The sequence below is a fragment of the Accipiter gentilis genome, chromosome 18 (genome assembly GCF_929443795.1).
Source record: "Accipiter gentilis chromosome 18, bAccGen1.1, whole genome shotgun sequence".
Taxonomy (NCBI): Eukaryota; Metazoa; Chordata; class Aves; order Accipitriformes; family Accipitridae; genus Astur; species Astur gentilis.
In genome coordinates this window covers 16,674,779-16,690,962 of record NC_064897.1, presented here as the reverse complement: position 1 = coordinate 16,690,962, position 16,184 = coordinate 16,674,779, and the positions used below count along the sequence as shown (strand labels likewise).

Here is a 16,184-nt window from a genome sequence, read left to right as displayed (position 1 = left end):
GCCAGCTCCCCCCTTGCCTTCAGTAGAGCTCTGTCAGCACGTACCAGCTGCGGTTCTGGCCTCTAAAAGGACTGCTGATGCCTAGAGGTTTAGCTGCTGTGTGCTTGGGAAGGTTCCTGTAACTCACTGATAATGAATGATGCAGTCACCCCTAAAGCCCAGTTTTATATACTCGTTAAAGATCAAGAGAGGCAGATCTGAGCCCTCTGCACCACACAAAAGCTCATTCGCTCTCTGTGCACAACGTTATTCATGTTTACTATAAAAGGGATTATATACAAGCCGTATCTTGAAGGGTGTTGAACACGTTACAATCTTCTATGACATTTGGTTCTTCCAAACACGGCCCCTGAAGCCCTGTGATGGAAAGAGGGTCCCCATCTGCATTTACAAAACAAGAATTCCAGCTCTCCTTGCTGGAGGGAAACGAAGAAAAATGTAGCTTCAGTGAACACTAAAGGCTCAGAAACAAGAATCAAATCCACCAAAAAAAAGCTTCCCTGAGTAAAAAACAAGATCTAATGCATGTGAGCAAGTATGAATCACAGTGTCTTCAGTTTTTGCTGGGGTTTTTTTGGTTTGGATTTTTTGGGGAGTTTTTCTTTCGTTTTTTGCAGGTGTGTATAATTACAGTCCCAGGATGTGTTGAAGCATTTAGTGATTTGGCTTAACTTCAGATGCCACACGTGGTGTTAGCAGGTAGGTGCTCTGCGCATCCTGGAAAATCAGTGTCTCAAGCTGAAAATTCAGAGTCATGACTTAAGGATGACACAGAAAGTACGGGACACATACACAATTACACTTAAATTATATGGGGGAACTCTGTGTCTTTAATTTCACGTTTGCAAGAGTACATGACAGCAATCTGAACTAGAACTCATTGCTTTATATGTCTTTAGTTTCTTGCATGTGTAAATACTTACACATACAATTTTTTCATGAGCAAGCGCTTGAAATGTGCCAAGGGCTGCTTGTGCCACGGGAGCACCAGTATTCCTGTGCATCCCTTTGTCTGGTGGCTGAGCACCAAGACCATATTCAACACAACATCCGAATCCCTTAGAAGAAAACGGTCTGTTGCCATGTGGTTTCTTCCTTCTTCGTATCTTGTGACTGCACCGGTGCTTCAGTTATAGTTTCTTTTGCTGCCTACTTTGCACGCTTTAATGCTGATGTTTATGTAAGCCCGTATATTACCTGTGCTATGTATATTTGTTTAGAAGCCACAGTGTCTAGGGGTTGTGTTTATGTTCCCTTCAGGTTGCACTGTGAAGGTGAGACTATTAAGCAAAGGCATTTGTCATCAAAGGACACTTTGGAGACTATGAAACACAGTGGTTTTCATACAAAGGCTTTATTGTCATCGGGTTGGTTTGCAGAAGGACTTGTGAGCGGCACAGCCAGGAGCTGCAGAGCCCATCCTAAGCCTCGCTGACGCTCTTCACTTTGTCCCTGGGCTTTGTGGGACCCAGAAATAAAAGCAGGAAATGCGCTGTGGTTTCACTAGCTGTAAATAGCGACCGTCCCCGGGCTGCGCGAGATCCATCCCAGGGCAGCGTCTGCCTCTGGGCAGCGGCACCAGCAATCACGCGCCTGGCAGACGTACATTATGTCATATATATTATCCCTCCCTGTGCCTCCCTCTGCAGCCCTGCAGTCCCAGCAGCTCCGTCCCACCCTCCCGTTCTGCGCCGACACATTCCCGACCCCGTCCAGCCTCTGCCCGCTGTCCCAGCTCCCTGGTGGCAGGGTGGCACTGGTCGCACCCTCCTGGCTTGGCATCTCAGCACATTTCGTTCCCTTCCCTTGCCGCGGAGCGTGTGCCACCTGCCCCAGAAGCCAGCTGGGTCACCTGCGTGCCCCCGGGGCCACCCAAGCAGGGCGTCGGGCTGGCCCCGCAGCCTGGAGTGCCCAAGCCAGCGGTGACACAGAGAGGCACCGAGCAAGCCCAGGGAGAGGCTCTCATGTCGGGTTTGGGTTTTGGGGGATTCTGCCCCCCATGCCCACCCGCAACAGTGCCTGTGGGGCCAGGCAAGGGCGAGGGGGCTCGACCCCGTTAGACCATCCTCCGCCTCTCCCCACGGGCATGAGCCCACCCATCTGCACGGTCTAGAGGAAAGCTGGATGTGACATGTGAGCTGTGTTTGTTTCCTCCTTTAGCTGAAGTTGCTCTGCAGTATTAATCCCAGTGATTATCAGGAGAATAATCCCCTTTCATTTCGTCAGTGCCAGATCCAGCCAGAGGCCTGTCTTGCTTTCGAAGAAAGAAATTACAGAAGAACATTTGAGCAAGTGCAGAAAGGAATTACAAAGGGAGACGATTGGGGCAGGGGGGGGAGAAAAAGAAAGACAATGACAAAGAGAAAAGGAAGGAAAGAAGGAAGGAAGGGAGGGAGAGAGGGAAGAAGGAAGGAAAAGAGAAAGAGATTTCATGGTAAAATTAGGGAGCATGTAGTGGAGCAAAGTAAACCCTTAGCATTGGCCAGGATTCCCCTGGTGCCATCCTGGGGAAGGGGCTCTGCTGCAGTAAGGACCACAGCACAGAGGGGCACGCATCCCTCCCACCCCAGCTGCAGCCCCTGAGCAGCTGCAGACCGCAGGAGAGGGCGATGCCGGGGCTCGTCTGCTTCTGGCAGATCCCAGCTAGAGCCTCGTGTGCACTTTCCCCAAAACCACCCGTGGATGCTCAGCTGTTCGGGGACATCTTCTTGCCAGATTTGTGGGACTTCAGCATCGTTTCACTAATCCGGAGGGAGGGGGCTGGCGAGGTGAACGCTTCCTTCCGACTGCGCGGGGCAGGAATTTGGGTTTTGTCGTTCCCTGACAGTCAGGCGTTGGGGGAAGCCCTCTGTCACAGCACTCGGGGTGAAGAGCCCCAGCACTGTGGCCTCAGTGCCAGCCCGGCTGCACCCTGGGGTTGCTCCTGTCCTCGCAAGGCGATGCTTGCCCTGCCTGCAGGCGGGCAGGGCTGCAGCGTCGCCTCCCGTGCACCCCAGCCTGCACACACGCATGCACACACAGACACACGCATGCACACCCGTGCGCTGCTGCCGCTGGTGAAGCCCATCACATGGTTGCTATCACAGACCATGTTTAATTACGCTTTGGAGCTCATTACCACAGGAAGCAGCCGAGGCCAAGAATTAAGTAAGACTTTAGAACGGGATCGGCCATTCGAACAGACAATAAGAGTATCCAGAGTTGTCATAATTCATGCCGATAAAAATTTTGGAAAGGATGTACAGCTCTTTGCCTCGGGGTCTAAGCCAAGTAGAAGAGACCAATAGACTTGGTCTGAGAGGAGGGGAGTCGGGGGGCAGATTACCTCACCGTCTGGCTATGGCTGTGGCCCTACACCTCCCCAAACCATGGAGCCCTGGGCCTTACCCGTGGCAGGGCACAGGGCTGGGTGCCCCGGGCTGGCCCCGGGGGGCATCTCCTGTCCTCTTCGCCCGTCAGTGCCATGGGGCCAGGTGATGCTTATCTGCCCACGGGAGGGAGGGATGGGGAAGCTCTCCCAGCTCCGTGGGAGAAAACCCTACCGGGTCCTGGTCCACCCCCACGGCCACCAAGGGGATGCGGGGCAGCTACCCCCACGCCAGCCTGCGATCGGGGCCAACCCTGCGTCCCTGCCCGAGCCAGCAGTGAGAGCTGGTGGGACTCGGGTGGGAGGCTGGTCCTGCCCTGGTCACGCGAGCCGGGGCTCCTCGCTGGGGGGCCGCTGAGGAGGGCAGTTACACTTTAACTCGCTCAGCCCACAGAGCCCGCTGTCGGGAGCGCCTGTCTAATGATTAAAGTGCTGAACGAGGAGGCATGAACTCTGCGTGCTCTCCCCAGCCTTGCTACCAGGTTACGTGGAGCCAGGCAAGTCAGGACTTCACCCCACCGCAGCCGCCAGGTCCGTCTGGTTACTGCCACGTCCTTTAAATCCTTGTGTCTTCACAAGGGTTTCTCGTTATTTGATTTCTTGGGATTCAAAACCTAGGAATTGGCTCGGTTCACCCCTTCGTTCAAGGACCAGGGAGGAAGAGAAAGGAGTCACAAGGAGGAGGGCCGCAGCCGTAGGAGATCTGCCGCAGGAGAGCCTGACCCTGACCTGCCCTGCACCCTGCGGAGCTCGACACGCAGAAATGCAGCTCCAGACACTGAATCCCTTGTGGGCACCTGACGGGCTTCCCAGAGCTGCGCTTTGGAGGACCAGGAGGTCGGGGGCAAACCGGACAGAGGATAACATTTGTAGCCACCGAACGCGAAGAGGTAGCCTGCCATCTGGCAGGGCAGCACATACCAGCCAGCATTGCGGGTTGTCTCCATCTGACCTCTGGAGCTGCCCCCCCAGCCAGCAGCACCGTCCAGACAAGGGGGATCACTCCCAGGGACCCTACTGGTGCATCACCGAGGTGAGGAAAGGCAAACGCGTATCCTACAATTACTGCAGTGCCCTTTGGGCCCTGTGTTGGCGGAGGGGAAGAGCACGCTTGGAGATGTCCACCTCCAAAGGCAGCAGCTTCTGCCCACCTCATGGAGCCCCTGTCTGGCTTCTGTCTCTTCTCAGCGGGGTGTCCTTGAGTCTAGGATGGGTTTTACGTGGTGATGTCAGGCCAGATGAATCCTGGTTTAATTGACCGTGGGTGAAATCGTGCTTCGATGGTTAATGTTACACTTGGGGCTGGGAAAACTACTGCAAGATCATTGCAATTAGAGCTGGAAATGATTCAAGTCATCTCATTTATTTCCTCTCTCCCCCCCTCATTGTCTCTCCCGGGGACGGGGCAGTAAGGTTCCCAACAATACGTCTCCCTGTGCGTTGTCCAGTCCTGTCTCCCTGACTCAAGAAGCGGAGCATCCACATCTCCCCAGGGAGACGATTCCATCACTTGAAAGACGTCAACATTAGAAAATGTTTCAGAAGTTTAGCCTATATTTCCTTTTGTGGAGTGCCACAAATTCTCAGGTCATGAGCTTTACGCCTCAAGGAAACTGGCTGCTTCCCACGAGGGCAGTGGCTGGGAATAAGGTGGTGGTTTTCTTCAGCGTTTGCAGGGGCAGGTAGAGAACTTGGGGGTGGGTCAATGAAGGTTTTCACACCTGTGAGGCACGTCAGATCAGGTAACTCATCTGGAATGAGCCCTCCTTTGGCAGAAGCTCATGATACTTTTTTTTCCCGTTTCCAGATTTTCATTCCATGAATTCTACCTTGACTCATAAAAATCTCACTGCTGGAAACATGTCCAGTTCCTCACAACAAATTCAATCCCTTTGACTTGTTCCTTCTACTGCTACTAATCCCACCAACAGGAGTGTGGGGCAAGTGGTAATTAAAGGACAAAAAAAGGTCCGTCTCAATGAAAGAAGCATAGTGAGTACTCCTTGCAAGCTGTCGCAAAATAGGCATCATCTCGGCCTCGACTCTGCCCTGCATGCAGAGAGGACATAGGACCATCTGACTAGGGGGAAGCTTATTGTGCAGATGCAACAGGGGTGGAAGAAACTTCCCAAGAGATCAGAGCTTATGAGTACCACAAAAACGCTAGACTGGGCCTAAATCTAAATTAAGAAAAGTTGGAGCCACATGGCTGACATCCTAGTGATAAGATCTCCTACTTCTGAATATATTCTGCAGGGTCGTGCCATTAACTGAGAAGGACTTATGTTCCTTATACATTTTAAATTGCTCTTCTCCTCTGCCAAGTGAGCCGAGTATTTCCACATCCCAAATAGTTTGAGCACTTCCCCACCCTCTTCCTGCTCACCAGGAGCAGAAGCCAGCCAGGTGAGAGACACAACACCGATTTGTGCAGTAGAAGAGAAAGAGGAGCGTGAGGGCGACTGGAGCCATAGGAATGTTTCAGCGAAATGAAGAGAAGTAAAACGGCTTGTGGTGTCCAGGGGGCTGCATGGGTTAAGCTACTTTTTGCAACTGATCAGATGTAACATCTTCCCTGGGTGTGCTGTGACAGTGTCTCCCACCAATATCAGTCACATCCCAGACTCTGGTCACAGAGTAAAGTCCACACCCTGCCCAGTTCCAGTTGTGGACACTGCTCATTATTAAATAAATGAGGCTTAATCATATCAGGACATCTTCTAAAGAACATCTGGAGGACATCTTCGGCAGCTGAGACTAGACAGCAGCCCTTCCTACTGGCAGCTGGTGCCCCCAGTACCTACTGAGGCTCACCCCTGGCCAGGTACAAGTGCCCTTTCCTCATCTGTCCTCCTCTGTAGATGGAGTAGACAAAAACTATGGTATGATATTCATAGGGTGGTGTTTTGGTGGAGGATAAAGCAAACTTGCAGGAGAAACTAGAAGGAAAGAAGGCAACCAACTTTTCTCCTTACAGGAGAAAAACATCAAAGACATTTCAGCAGAGAGGAAAAAGTGAGGTAAAGCAATAGGTGGTCTCCTGTCTTCAGCCACTCACGCAAGCACCATGACCAACTCATTCTATGTTTTTTTGTTGTCAGCACTGGCAGGAGTGCCAAGTCTTCACCCTTGTGCGACACACACCCTCCCAGATGGGCCATGCAGCTTGTTCCTGCTGGCGGAGGACCTTCTGCCTCTACTCCAGCCCTTCAAGCAGCCAGCCAGGGGCCCGCTCCCACCCAGCTTTCAAGGTGTGCACCCCCAGCTGTCCCTCCTGCCCTTCCTGGCACCCAGCACCACCACGGGACTGACACACGCCTACCTGCCTCCCAACGGCTCTTCTCGTCCCGCCAAAGCAAGAGTGGAGACAGCAAGGAAGGACTAAAGCTGCAGGAAGTCCCACCTTCCTCATGGACTACACTGAAGCCAGCATGGTCTTTCAATAAGCTGGGATCTTTTTTGAATAATTCACACAGCTCACAGCTGGAGGTTTTAAGGAGAACATGTATCCAGTCCTGCCCATCTGTCTCTGCTGCTGGTCCTACAGTGGCTCTGCCTTCCCCTCCTGCCAGCTCTAAGCCTGATGTAAGGCACCATCGCGGGGCGTGAAGCAGTGCCAGCCCCGGGAAGATGCCCGTGAGGACCGATGAGGATCTCTGGCCTGCCGACCCATTGTGGCCAGCTCTCCCTTGTAGCACCAAAGTGGAAAAGCATGTTACTCAACAGGCCAAGCAATTTGTTACCAAGCCTCAGTTCTATGACGCTCCGCTTCACACCTCCAGGTCCCCAAGAGGGGACCTAGAAAACAGCACCTCACCCCTGCCCTCCACAGCCTTAACGTGCAAGTTAGAAGTTTGACAGACAAGCAGGGAACAACAGCCCATATGGTAAACCGGCTTTACCTCGGAGCAAAAAGGCTGGCACCCAGAATTTCCTGCAGCCAGCTGCAATTTCAAGACTGCCTTTGCCCTCTAATTAGTTGGTATTTGCTGTACCAACTATTATCTTTCTAGTTACATAGTGCTGAGGACAATGGCTCCTTATTTCCTACCACAAACACTGGGTTACTATTTACCTCCAGCTGTACCTCCTCTATCTCCTATTCCCATTAAAAGAAAGTATCATTAATGACTACAGTGATGGGAAACACTGCTACAGTTGGTCATAAATTAAGACACTCGGGGCCTTCAATTATTCGTACCCTGTAGCCTGCATTCAAACATTTACCTGCTCCTCTACAAAAGCTCACGTGAGTATTTCCACTCTGAACCTGAACGGATGCTCAGAGCTGTCTGAAACCCCCCACTCGCATAGAGGTGCGTGCCTCAAGCTCCATTGAGTCCCAACCCGGTACAAATTTGAGTCATTCCAAGGGGCCAAATGCCTCCCTGATGTAACTCCCTTCGGATACTCATCTGCGTGCAGCTGTGCGTGCACGGGAGCAGCAAGGCGCTCCCTGCACCGCGCGCGAGGCTCTGCGACTCCTGCTGCGCGGAGACTTTGGATGCTCGATGCTGTGGGGCCCGCAGACGGGGATCCCAACACAACAAGCGTAAATCCTGGCTTCGTTGGCTGCTGCAGAGCTGCCGCCGAGCTCAGAGGCCGGGCACGTAAATCCTGCCTCCACGCACCGAGATGCCCAACGATCCCCAGGGCTAGGCACCGCTCCGTTACACCAACATAAATTTGCGGTGGTCCTGCTAATGCCTGTGCAGCTACTCCCCTGCTTCTGCCAGGAAAAGTGAGAACAGGATCTGGCCATGAATCTGTGAAGTTTTATGGAAGGAGAAGGCGGGGGAGAGCCCCCGGTGTGATTCCTGGTGTTGCAGGCGAAGGATGGATGTGCCTGTCGAGAGCCGGCCCCATCAAGAGCTTCACGCAAAGCTGTGCGCTTCCTCCTCTGCCAAACTTCGCCAGCCGTTTTTAACAGCGTCCCCGAACCAGGCTTTGCCTCCTTCGCACCTTCTCTGCACCCGCCCCAGCTCTGCCCGCACTGCGAGACAGATGCCAAAAAATCCCCGCTCGGCCCGAAGCAGCAGGTCACCAGGTCAAAAGCCCTTCTCTGGCGGGAGCCAGAAACCCCGCTGCCCGCGCCGGAGGGGCTTTGCCTCCCAGCACGTTGGCCCCCGGGCCAGGGGCCACATGGGCACGGTGCCCGTCAGCACCCACGGCGAGAAACGCGTGGCAGTGCGCTGCTGTCTGCTGCGGGGGGTGGCGGGGCCTGGCAGCCCGCGGGGGGTGGGCGACCCACGAGTCAGAGTGGGCTGTGCTGCCGGGGCGGGGGCCCGCAGGGACCGGAGGGCTACAGGCGCCGCAGCCGGGGGGAGCCAGCCCGGTCCAGGGCCGGGGGGTTTCCCCCCCCCCCCCCCCAATCTCCGGTCGCCCCCTCCACCCGCCGGCACGGGCCCCCCCCCCCCGACGGCAGCGGGCCCGCACCTCGGCCCCTGGGCCAGCCCCCCCCGGCCGCCCCATCCCCGGGACCGCCCCGGCGGGGGAGGCCGCCGCGCCCCCTCGAGCGAGCCCCATCCCGGCGGCGGCGGCGGCGGCGGCGGTGCCCGCGGCGGGGCGGGCGCAGGGCGCGGGGGGCGGGCGCGGGGCGGGGGGAGGCGGAGCGGAGGCGGCCGGAGCCCCCGGGATCCGCCGGCACCTCCCGGGCCCGGCACTCGCCGCCGCCGCCAACTTCGGCCGGGAGTCGCCCTCGGTGCCGCCGTTTCCCGGAGCCCCAGCGCCGCCGCGGCGACGGGGAGGGCAGCGCCGGCGGTTTCCCCCCGCTCCCCTCTCGCTGCCGGCGGGGGGGCTCGGCCCGGCGCGGCGACGGGGCCGCGGCCCCCGGGGCAGGTGCGTCCCCTCGCGGTCTCCGGCCGCCGCGACGCCGCGGAGGGGGGTGCGGAGCCCCGTGCCCGCCGCGGGCGCCCGCTCACCTGCCGCCGCCGCCCGGGGACGCGGCGCCCGGGAGATGCAGGTAGGAGGCGGCCCCGGCCCGCGGCGGCGGGGAGGGCGGCGGCGCCGGCGGCGGCGGCGGCGGGGGGGCGAGGAGGAGGAGGAGGAGGAGGAGGAGGCCGGGGGGCGGGAGGCGTTTCGCCGTGCCGGGCGGCGCTGCTGCCCGGGCCCGGCCCGTCCCGTCCCGGGGCCGGACGCCTCCCCGGGCGGCCCCCGATGGGGCGGGAGGCGGAGGGGGGCGGGTGGTGGTGGTGGTGGGGGGGGGGGGGTCGCCGCTTTCTCCCAGCCCGGGAGGCACGGCCGCCTTTCGCCGCCGACCCCCGGCGGCGCGGCCCGGGGGCCCCCCCCCCCGGCCCGTTACGGCCGCCGGTCGGGGCAGGGCAGGGCAGGGCGGGGGCTGCGGGGGGCCGGGGGGTGGGTAGGGCCGTCCGGGCTGCGCGGAGCGCCCGCGGCGGGGAGAGGGGCCGTCGGGGATCCGCGGGCGTCGGGGGTCTAAGCCGCGGCCGCCGCAGGGCGGCAGCCCCCAGGTGAGCCGCCCCCCAGGACACGGAGCAGCGGAAGGGTGACCGGAGCAGGGGGCTAGAGCCGGTGGCGGGGTGGCCTCGGCGGTGTTACTGGGGTGGGAGAGAGCTGCTCTGGCAGGAGAGACGCTGCTGGGGCGTGAGGGGCTGTACCCTGGCGTGGGGGACGTTGCTGGGGCGCGAGGGATGCTCCTGTGGGGTGGCAGACGTTGTGCTGGTGAAAGGGATCTTCCCTGGGCGTGACAGACACGAGTTGGGCCACACAGGTGTTCCTCTGGTAAGACGGACATTACTCTGAGCGGAGGGATGTTGCTCTCGGATGAGGGCCCTTTCCCTGAGCGTGAGCGCAGTGGCTTTCCCAAGCGTACCCAAGCCCCCGGCCCACGCCGTCCTTCTCACCCACGTGCCGGTGGTGTGGCAGCATATGCCGTCACGGGCTGCCGCATGTGGCGTTGGAGAAGGTGCTTGTGTGTGTGGAAGCACAGGCAAGTAGCGACAGTGTGCCCGGTCTCGTGGTACCAGGGCGCGAGCATCCCAGTTACGTCCATAACAAATGCGCTGGTTTTATGAAACTTGGTTTTTTTCTGGGAGTTATGGTGCAATACTTCCCGTAGCGGTATGGGTAAAATAACTTCCCCAAACATTTTTTGGTGTGCTGTGACGCACTTCGTTGCCCCACGTTTTTCGTGCTTTTCCTTTGCCACCAGGTAAGCGTCCCTGTCGGTCTCTCTATCCAACTTTTACCTGCGTCTTAGTGCTTTCCTGCCTGCACTCCAGCATGTGACCATCATCATCCTTGCTCTGCTGCCTGCACCCACATACTCACCTATTCATCTCTGGGGCTGGTTTTTTTGGTGACGCGTGGAGCTTTTTGTCACACATGTACCGGCATTTATGTTCTTGCTTCATTTTCTTCATAGCCAAGAACTCGGGTGCATGCCTCGTGTTCCTCGTGTGTGCCTGCACGTTTCCAATATAATCTGCTCTACCACACTTCAGCCGCACACGCAGACTGACTTTTGCACTGATGCCTCCTTGTCTGCCTACACGTCGAGGGCCCTTTCCCCTTGCCCTTTATTTGGGCTTTTGTGTCCGCACAGCCTCAGGCACGCGTGTATAATGGGCACACAAGGTATCTCCTTTTACACTCCTATTCATCTGTCTGTCCCTTCGGAGCCTGTCTGGTATGTGTGTACCTCTAACGTCTCCCCCACCTTCCCCTGCAGGTGGGAGGGCTGCAGGGGGGCACCAACACTCAGGCTTTAAGTCTGTCGTTGCCCTTCCTGCCCACATTTGCCGCTGGGCATCGACACACGAGCTGAAGCGACCGCTTTTTCTGGTGGTGGGAGGTTTAGCTTGTGGGTGCCTGTCTTCTGTCGCACACACAGATGCTGTTGTAAATGCAGAACCGAGTTGGGTGTGTGCTCTTCTTCCCAAAAGAGAAAGAAGTGGGCTTTCTCAAAGCTGTCAGGAGAGACAGACTGCCCTTAAACCGGTGTCCTATCCGTGGACACCTGGGTTTATCCAAGGTGAAGGTTGGGCACTGCAGGAATTCAGGTGGAATTTTTTTACCCCAAGAGTCCAATGTATGTGGTAAGTTGCCACATGTGGCACTGAAGCTAGCCTGAGTACTCGGGGGTTTTTTTCCTCCTTCTTTAAAGAAATTAGCCAAGTATATGAAGAGAAAAGCATGAGGCTGAACTGCCATTGCGGGGTAGGAGGCAGAGCTGGGGAGGCGAGCTGGGCCCATTCCAGCTGTGGGTTTCCTCTGCTCCCAGGCTCCGTCACTCGCTTGTGTTTCTGTGCCCAGGAGCATCCGCGAGAGACGCCTCCCTTTTGGACAGGAGTCCCTCCCTAGCTCCTTCTGTGCCTTCAGCATTAGCACCTCTCCTCTCAGTAGCTGTAAGCAGCCCTTGTGTCCTTTCCCCTGTCTCTAGTGCACGTACAAGGAAAATGTCCTTCCATGTGTGACTAACCTCTGCTTAGGGAAAGCTGAAACTGAAATTGTGGCTGCACGCTCCCAGCCCTGAGAAGTCTTCTCTCTCGGCCCCTTCCCTCCCAATCTGCCAGGATTCATTACGTCAGTTGAAAAAAATGGAAGTTTTGAAAGAGCTGGGTCTAGAAAGTTGGGGTTTCTTATTTTTTTCAGGTAGTAAGGTATGTTCCAATTGTATTGTCCAGACCTATTCTGCAAAGACCAGAAACACACCTTTTTAAAGAAAAAATTCACATTCTTTTATAGTGGAGTCTCCAGGAGGAATTTTAGGAAGAGATCAAATATTGTGAAATTTAAAAAATGAATAAATCAGTGCAGTCACCTTTAATGCTGTTTGTTCCTTTCTGTAGCCCAGTAGGTCTCTGTTTCTGGACTGCTTCAGATCTTGAGTCTTTTGTCCTGAAGTTGTTGGGTTTGGGTTTCAAGGCGCGCAGGGAAAACAGTTATTTTCTGAAAACTGCATGATTGCTCATTTAAATGAATATAAATTGTTTCTATTCATGAGATCTTTTTTCTAATGGCTGATCAAAGTTGGAGTGAAAATCATTTCATCATTTCCAAATTAATTGGACACACACACAATAAGCATTTCAGAGAGACTTTTAAACACACTACTTTTAAAATCAGGATGTGGATAGCCAAGGCATGTTGTCATGTAAGACAGGGCAGGCCGTGATTTGCTTCCATTTTTTGCCTAGAAAGGGACCTTCGCTTGCTGGCAAAATGCAAACAGACTTCATTAAAACTGAAGGCAGCGCACAGAAAAGCCATGGGAATTTTTCCTGGACTGGAAAAAATCCTTTTCTAATGGGACATTTAAGGAATGTGAACCTAGGTAGCATTTCAGAAAGAAATCTAAGAGGTAGCATGGTGTGATACCTGAGTGCTTTCAGCGGCACTGAGAGTAACTGGTATTTGGCGAGATTTCTAATTCAAGAGGAGAACTTAAAGCATGTGGCTGGGCATTTAAACTCTATGCATTCACGTTAGGAACAGGCAACGTTTTTAACAGCAGGGTGATTAACCATCGGAACAAACGACCAAAGGCAACGTTAGCTTCTCCAGCTCTTAAAATCTTCAAATAAAGACCGAATGTCTTTTTGGAAAAGATGCTTTACTGGAGCACGAGTTCTTGGGCTCACTGCAGAGATAACTGGCTGAGACCATATGGACAGAATTACAGACGAGACCAGACCCTGTGATCCGCCGCCCCCTTCCAAGCTTTGGCGTAGGCCTTGATAAAGCTTACGCAAGCCTTCCCCTGCGCTGCGTGAGGTAGAGCAACAGGGTCACTGAAAGGAGATTGTCGCTTTTCAGCACAGCGGTTTCCGCAGAGCAGGGATGCTCTCACGTACCTTGTAAGTGCACGGCCGATCTCCGCGAAAGCGCTTCGCAAGGGGAGCCCGTCGTAGATGGCAGGCTGTCTGCGTGGGGATCCTTTACTTGTCCTCGGGAGCTGTGAAATGGGCAGTGTGGGGTTTGAAGGCTTGCAGCAGGGCTGCAGGGAGCATGGGGAGAGGAGCGCTGTGCGTCCCCTCCGGTCCTTGGGGTCTGGACGACTCAAGCCAGAGTTTGGCTGAGTTTGCAAGACTTTAACTCCTTGTTCTTGCATTAATTGTCACAAGCAATGGCCAAGCCTCCTCTTTTACCCCTTTTTCCCGCAGAAAGGGAGCTCAGCAGGGCTCTGGCACCCAAACGGCTACACCGACGCTGCGGCCCCCATGTTTCTGGTTGGATTTTCCCTGGTACCTTTCCTTTGCACGGCCCCCGTGCACCATGCGTACCCAGGACTGCGGCTCTCCTCGGGCCGCTGTGTCCTGCACGCTTCTCTCAACAGCTTTCCCGATTCCCGGGGATGCTGCCTGCCAGGGAGGTGCTTGGAGCAAATGATGGGGAAAAAATGTCCACGCAGTTGGGCACTCCCCCACCTGCTTGCCCCCGATGGCCCTATTCGGGGGTGCCCAGCCCGTGACTACAGCCCCCCAGCAGTTTTTGTAGGGGGTCTTCCCCAGGCCCTGGCAGCGGCGGACGGCGAGGGCTGTGTGAACCCCGTCTCTTCCCCTCGGTATGTTTACCTGTCTAAATTTAACTCCCCAGCCGGCTTCATCCATCCTAAGCCGACCTGTTCTCTTGTGGCTGAGCTGTGGGTCTGGCTCCCGCTGCAGCGTTTCCTGGCTGCCTCGGGCTGGTGGTTTGCTGCTCGCTCCCTCTCTCTGGCAGACGCTGGCTCTTTCGAGGTCCCCAGCAAGCCAGTCGTCCCCACTTGAAGGTTTTATTTTTAAATCTGGCTACACAGCCTTCGGGACTGGAGGGTCCCTTGTTCTCTCATCCCTGGTTGCTCTGAGTATTTACTCTGCCGTGGGCTTCAGGAAACCTCCCCTTGTCCTGCTGCAGCCCACAGCCGTTTTCCTTCTGGCTGTGGTTGCTCCCGAATGGAGACCAGGCACGCGGAGGAGCTCCCTGGCCATCTCTAAAAGGACAGTGCCTCTTTCTGCCCCTGTCGGGACCCCAGCGCTGGGGTCGGTAGGTGCTTCCCCGTGGAGGCATCTTCCTCATTTCACTTTGTTCGGAGCCCGGCTTCCCGGAGCTGGCTTTTGTCCCAGTTTGTTTGGGAACCGAGTGATGTGCCCCTGGGCTTCCGAGGAGCTGGAGGAAGGGAGAAGCAAGGGAGAGGGAGTGCTCCTGTGTCGGTAGGGCTGGACAGAATTCCCTTTCTTTAGGGTTTCAGAATTTGGGACAGTAAATATGGCCCAACCTGGCAGCTGCCTTCATCTAAATAAAACCATTGGGATCAAACCATTCGTGTCCTGCATAACCCTGCAAGAGACCCCTAATTGATCTCTGCTTTTCCGGGCATGCCTGCTTGTCGTGTAGCTAATGCTGTGGTCTACCACATGAGAGAGACGGTTTGAATCCTGGCCTCCTCTGTCACTCTTTGAGCTAACCCGGTGGCCTTGTGTTTAATACTCTCATATTCAGAGGAAAGGTAACGAAGGCCAAGGTTTTCAGCAATGACTAGTGATTTGGGGTATCCGACTTGAAACACTGTCAAAGGTCCTGATTTTTTTCCGAGGTTCAGCTATTTCTGATGCGTGGGCTGGCTTAAGTAGTCTGGACTTGATTACTCAAAATGAATAGCCCATTTTGCAAATCTTCATCTCGGGATCTGGAGCAGAATTAGGCAAAACAAAATGAGATCAAATAATGCACGATGCAGGTCTCTAGCAGGGATACTCAAATGGAGTGAGTTTTCCTAGAGTGGGAATTGGTTCGTGGCCAGAGAGCTCATGGCACTGTTGCACGCAGGGATTTGAAAAAGAGTTCTTGGTTTACTTTAATTTGTGGTTTTCGATAGCTCATGAGAAAGGCTTGAAGGATCTTGGGGAAAGAAAAGGACAGCAACATTGTACCCTTATGCTGTGTGTGTGTGTATACATACACACGTGACATTTAAGTCTTATTTTATTTGAAGGATTTGGGGGGAAATATAAGATGTTTTCTGTAAACTCTCCCATCTCAAGTTGGAGACGAAGGAGACTGAAGTGGTTGAGTGGAGCACGTGTTTTGGGTTGGTTTTTTGATCATTAAGGGCAGAGAGTTAGCAAACGTCATACCAATACTAGTATTTCAGTGGTCTCCGTAAATTTATCTTCCTTTTCCAGTTGTTCTCTGTTCAGCTTCTTGGCTGGTTTGGCATCATTGTTTCACTGAGTCCTGAAGCATTGTAGCACCTCTATTATGGACAAGTTGGAGTTCTAAAGCAAATTAAATTAGAATCTCCCTTGCTTAGCCGTGAAAACATTTCTGAGCTTTGTTATGCATCAAGGAATGGCGAGAGCAACATATGAGCGCAAATATATCTTCATTAATGGAACATTTTTCAGAAAAAATAATTTTGTGACTGTCAGGTTCATTACTCTCTGAGGTGTTCCTAAGTACTCCGAAGTTGTCTCTAATCATAAAAAATTGATACTGTACAAAAGAAAATTAAGTTCCTTTTTTTTTTCCTCCTCTGTTTACAGATAGAGCAATTCTAGAGGTTTCCTTATTATATGCTGTGGCCCAGATTTGTTAATACATACTGTAAATATTGGTCCTGGCAGAATGTCAGGGTTTTGTTTAGTAAATATTTTGCCATTATCATTTCTGTGTCGCAGCTGGGACGGTTTGGAGTATCCTGTGGCTGCCATCACGCTTGATTCTGCTCAGCTTTGCATCTTTGAAAACTAACTGGAGCTTTACAAGCTTGTATCAAGATGCTGCAGTTATTCATGGGGCAGCCCCATTACTCTGCATACTGTAGTGGAAGCTTCTGGTTTTGGACCAAAATGTCAGCTCTTGCTCCAGTGCATGGTGTGTA

General features: G+C 54.5%; 2 protein-coding genes across 2 annotated transcripts in view; one reads left to right on the top strand and one right to left on the bottom strand.

Annotated features, from left to right (window-relative positions):
- The window catches only part of FBXL14 (F-box and leucine rich repeat protein 14), a 91,784-nt gene that overhangs the window by 44,322 nt on the left and 31,278 nt on the right, over positions 1-16,184 (bottom strand). The gene's annotated exons all lie outside the window — the stretch shown is intronic.
- The window catches only part of WNT5B (Wnt family member 5B), a 78,260-nt gene continuing 71,106 nt past the window's right edge, over positions 9,031-16,184 (top strand). The window contains exon 1 of the mRNA XM_049822691.1: positions 9,031-9,329. Coding sequence (XP_049678648.1) covers positions 9,324-9,329 — 6 coding nt within the window. The 5' untranslated portion in view covers positions 9,031-9,323. The remainder of the gene's footprint in view (positions 9,330-16,184) is intronic.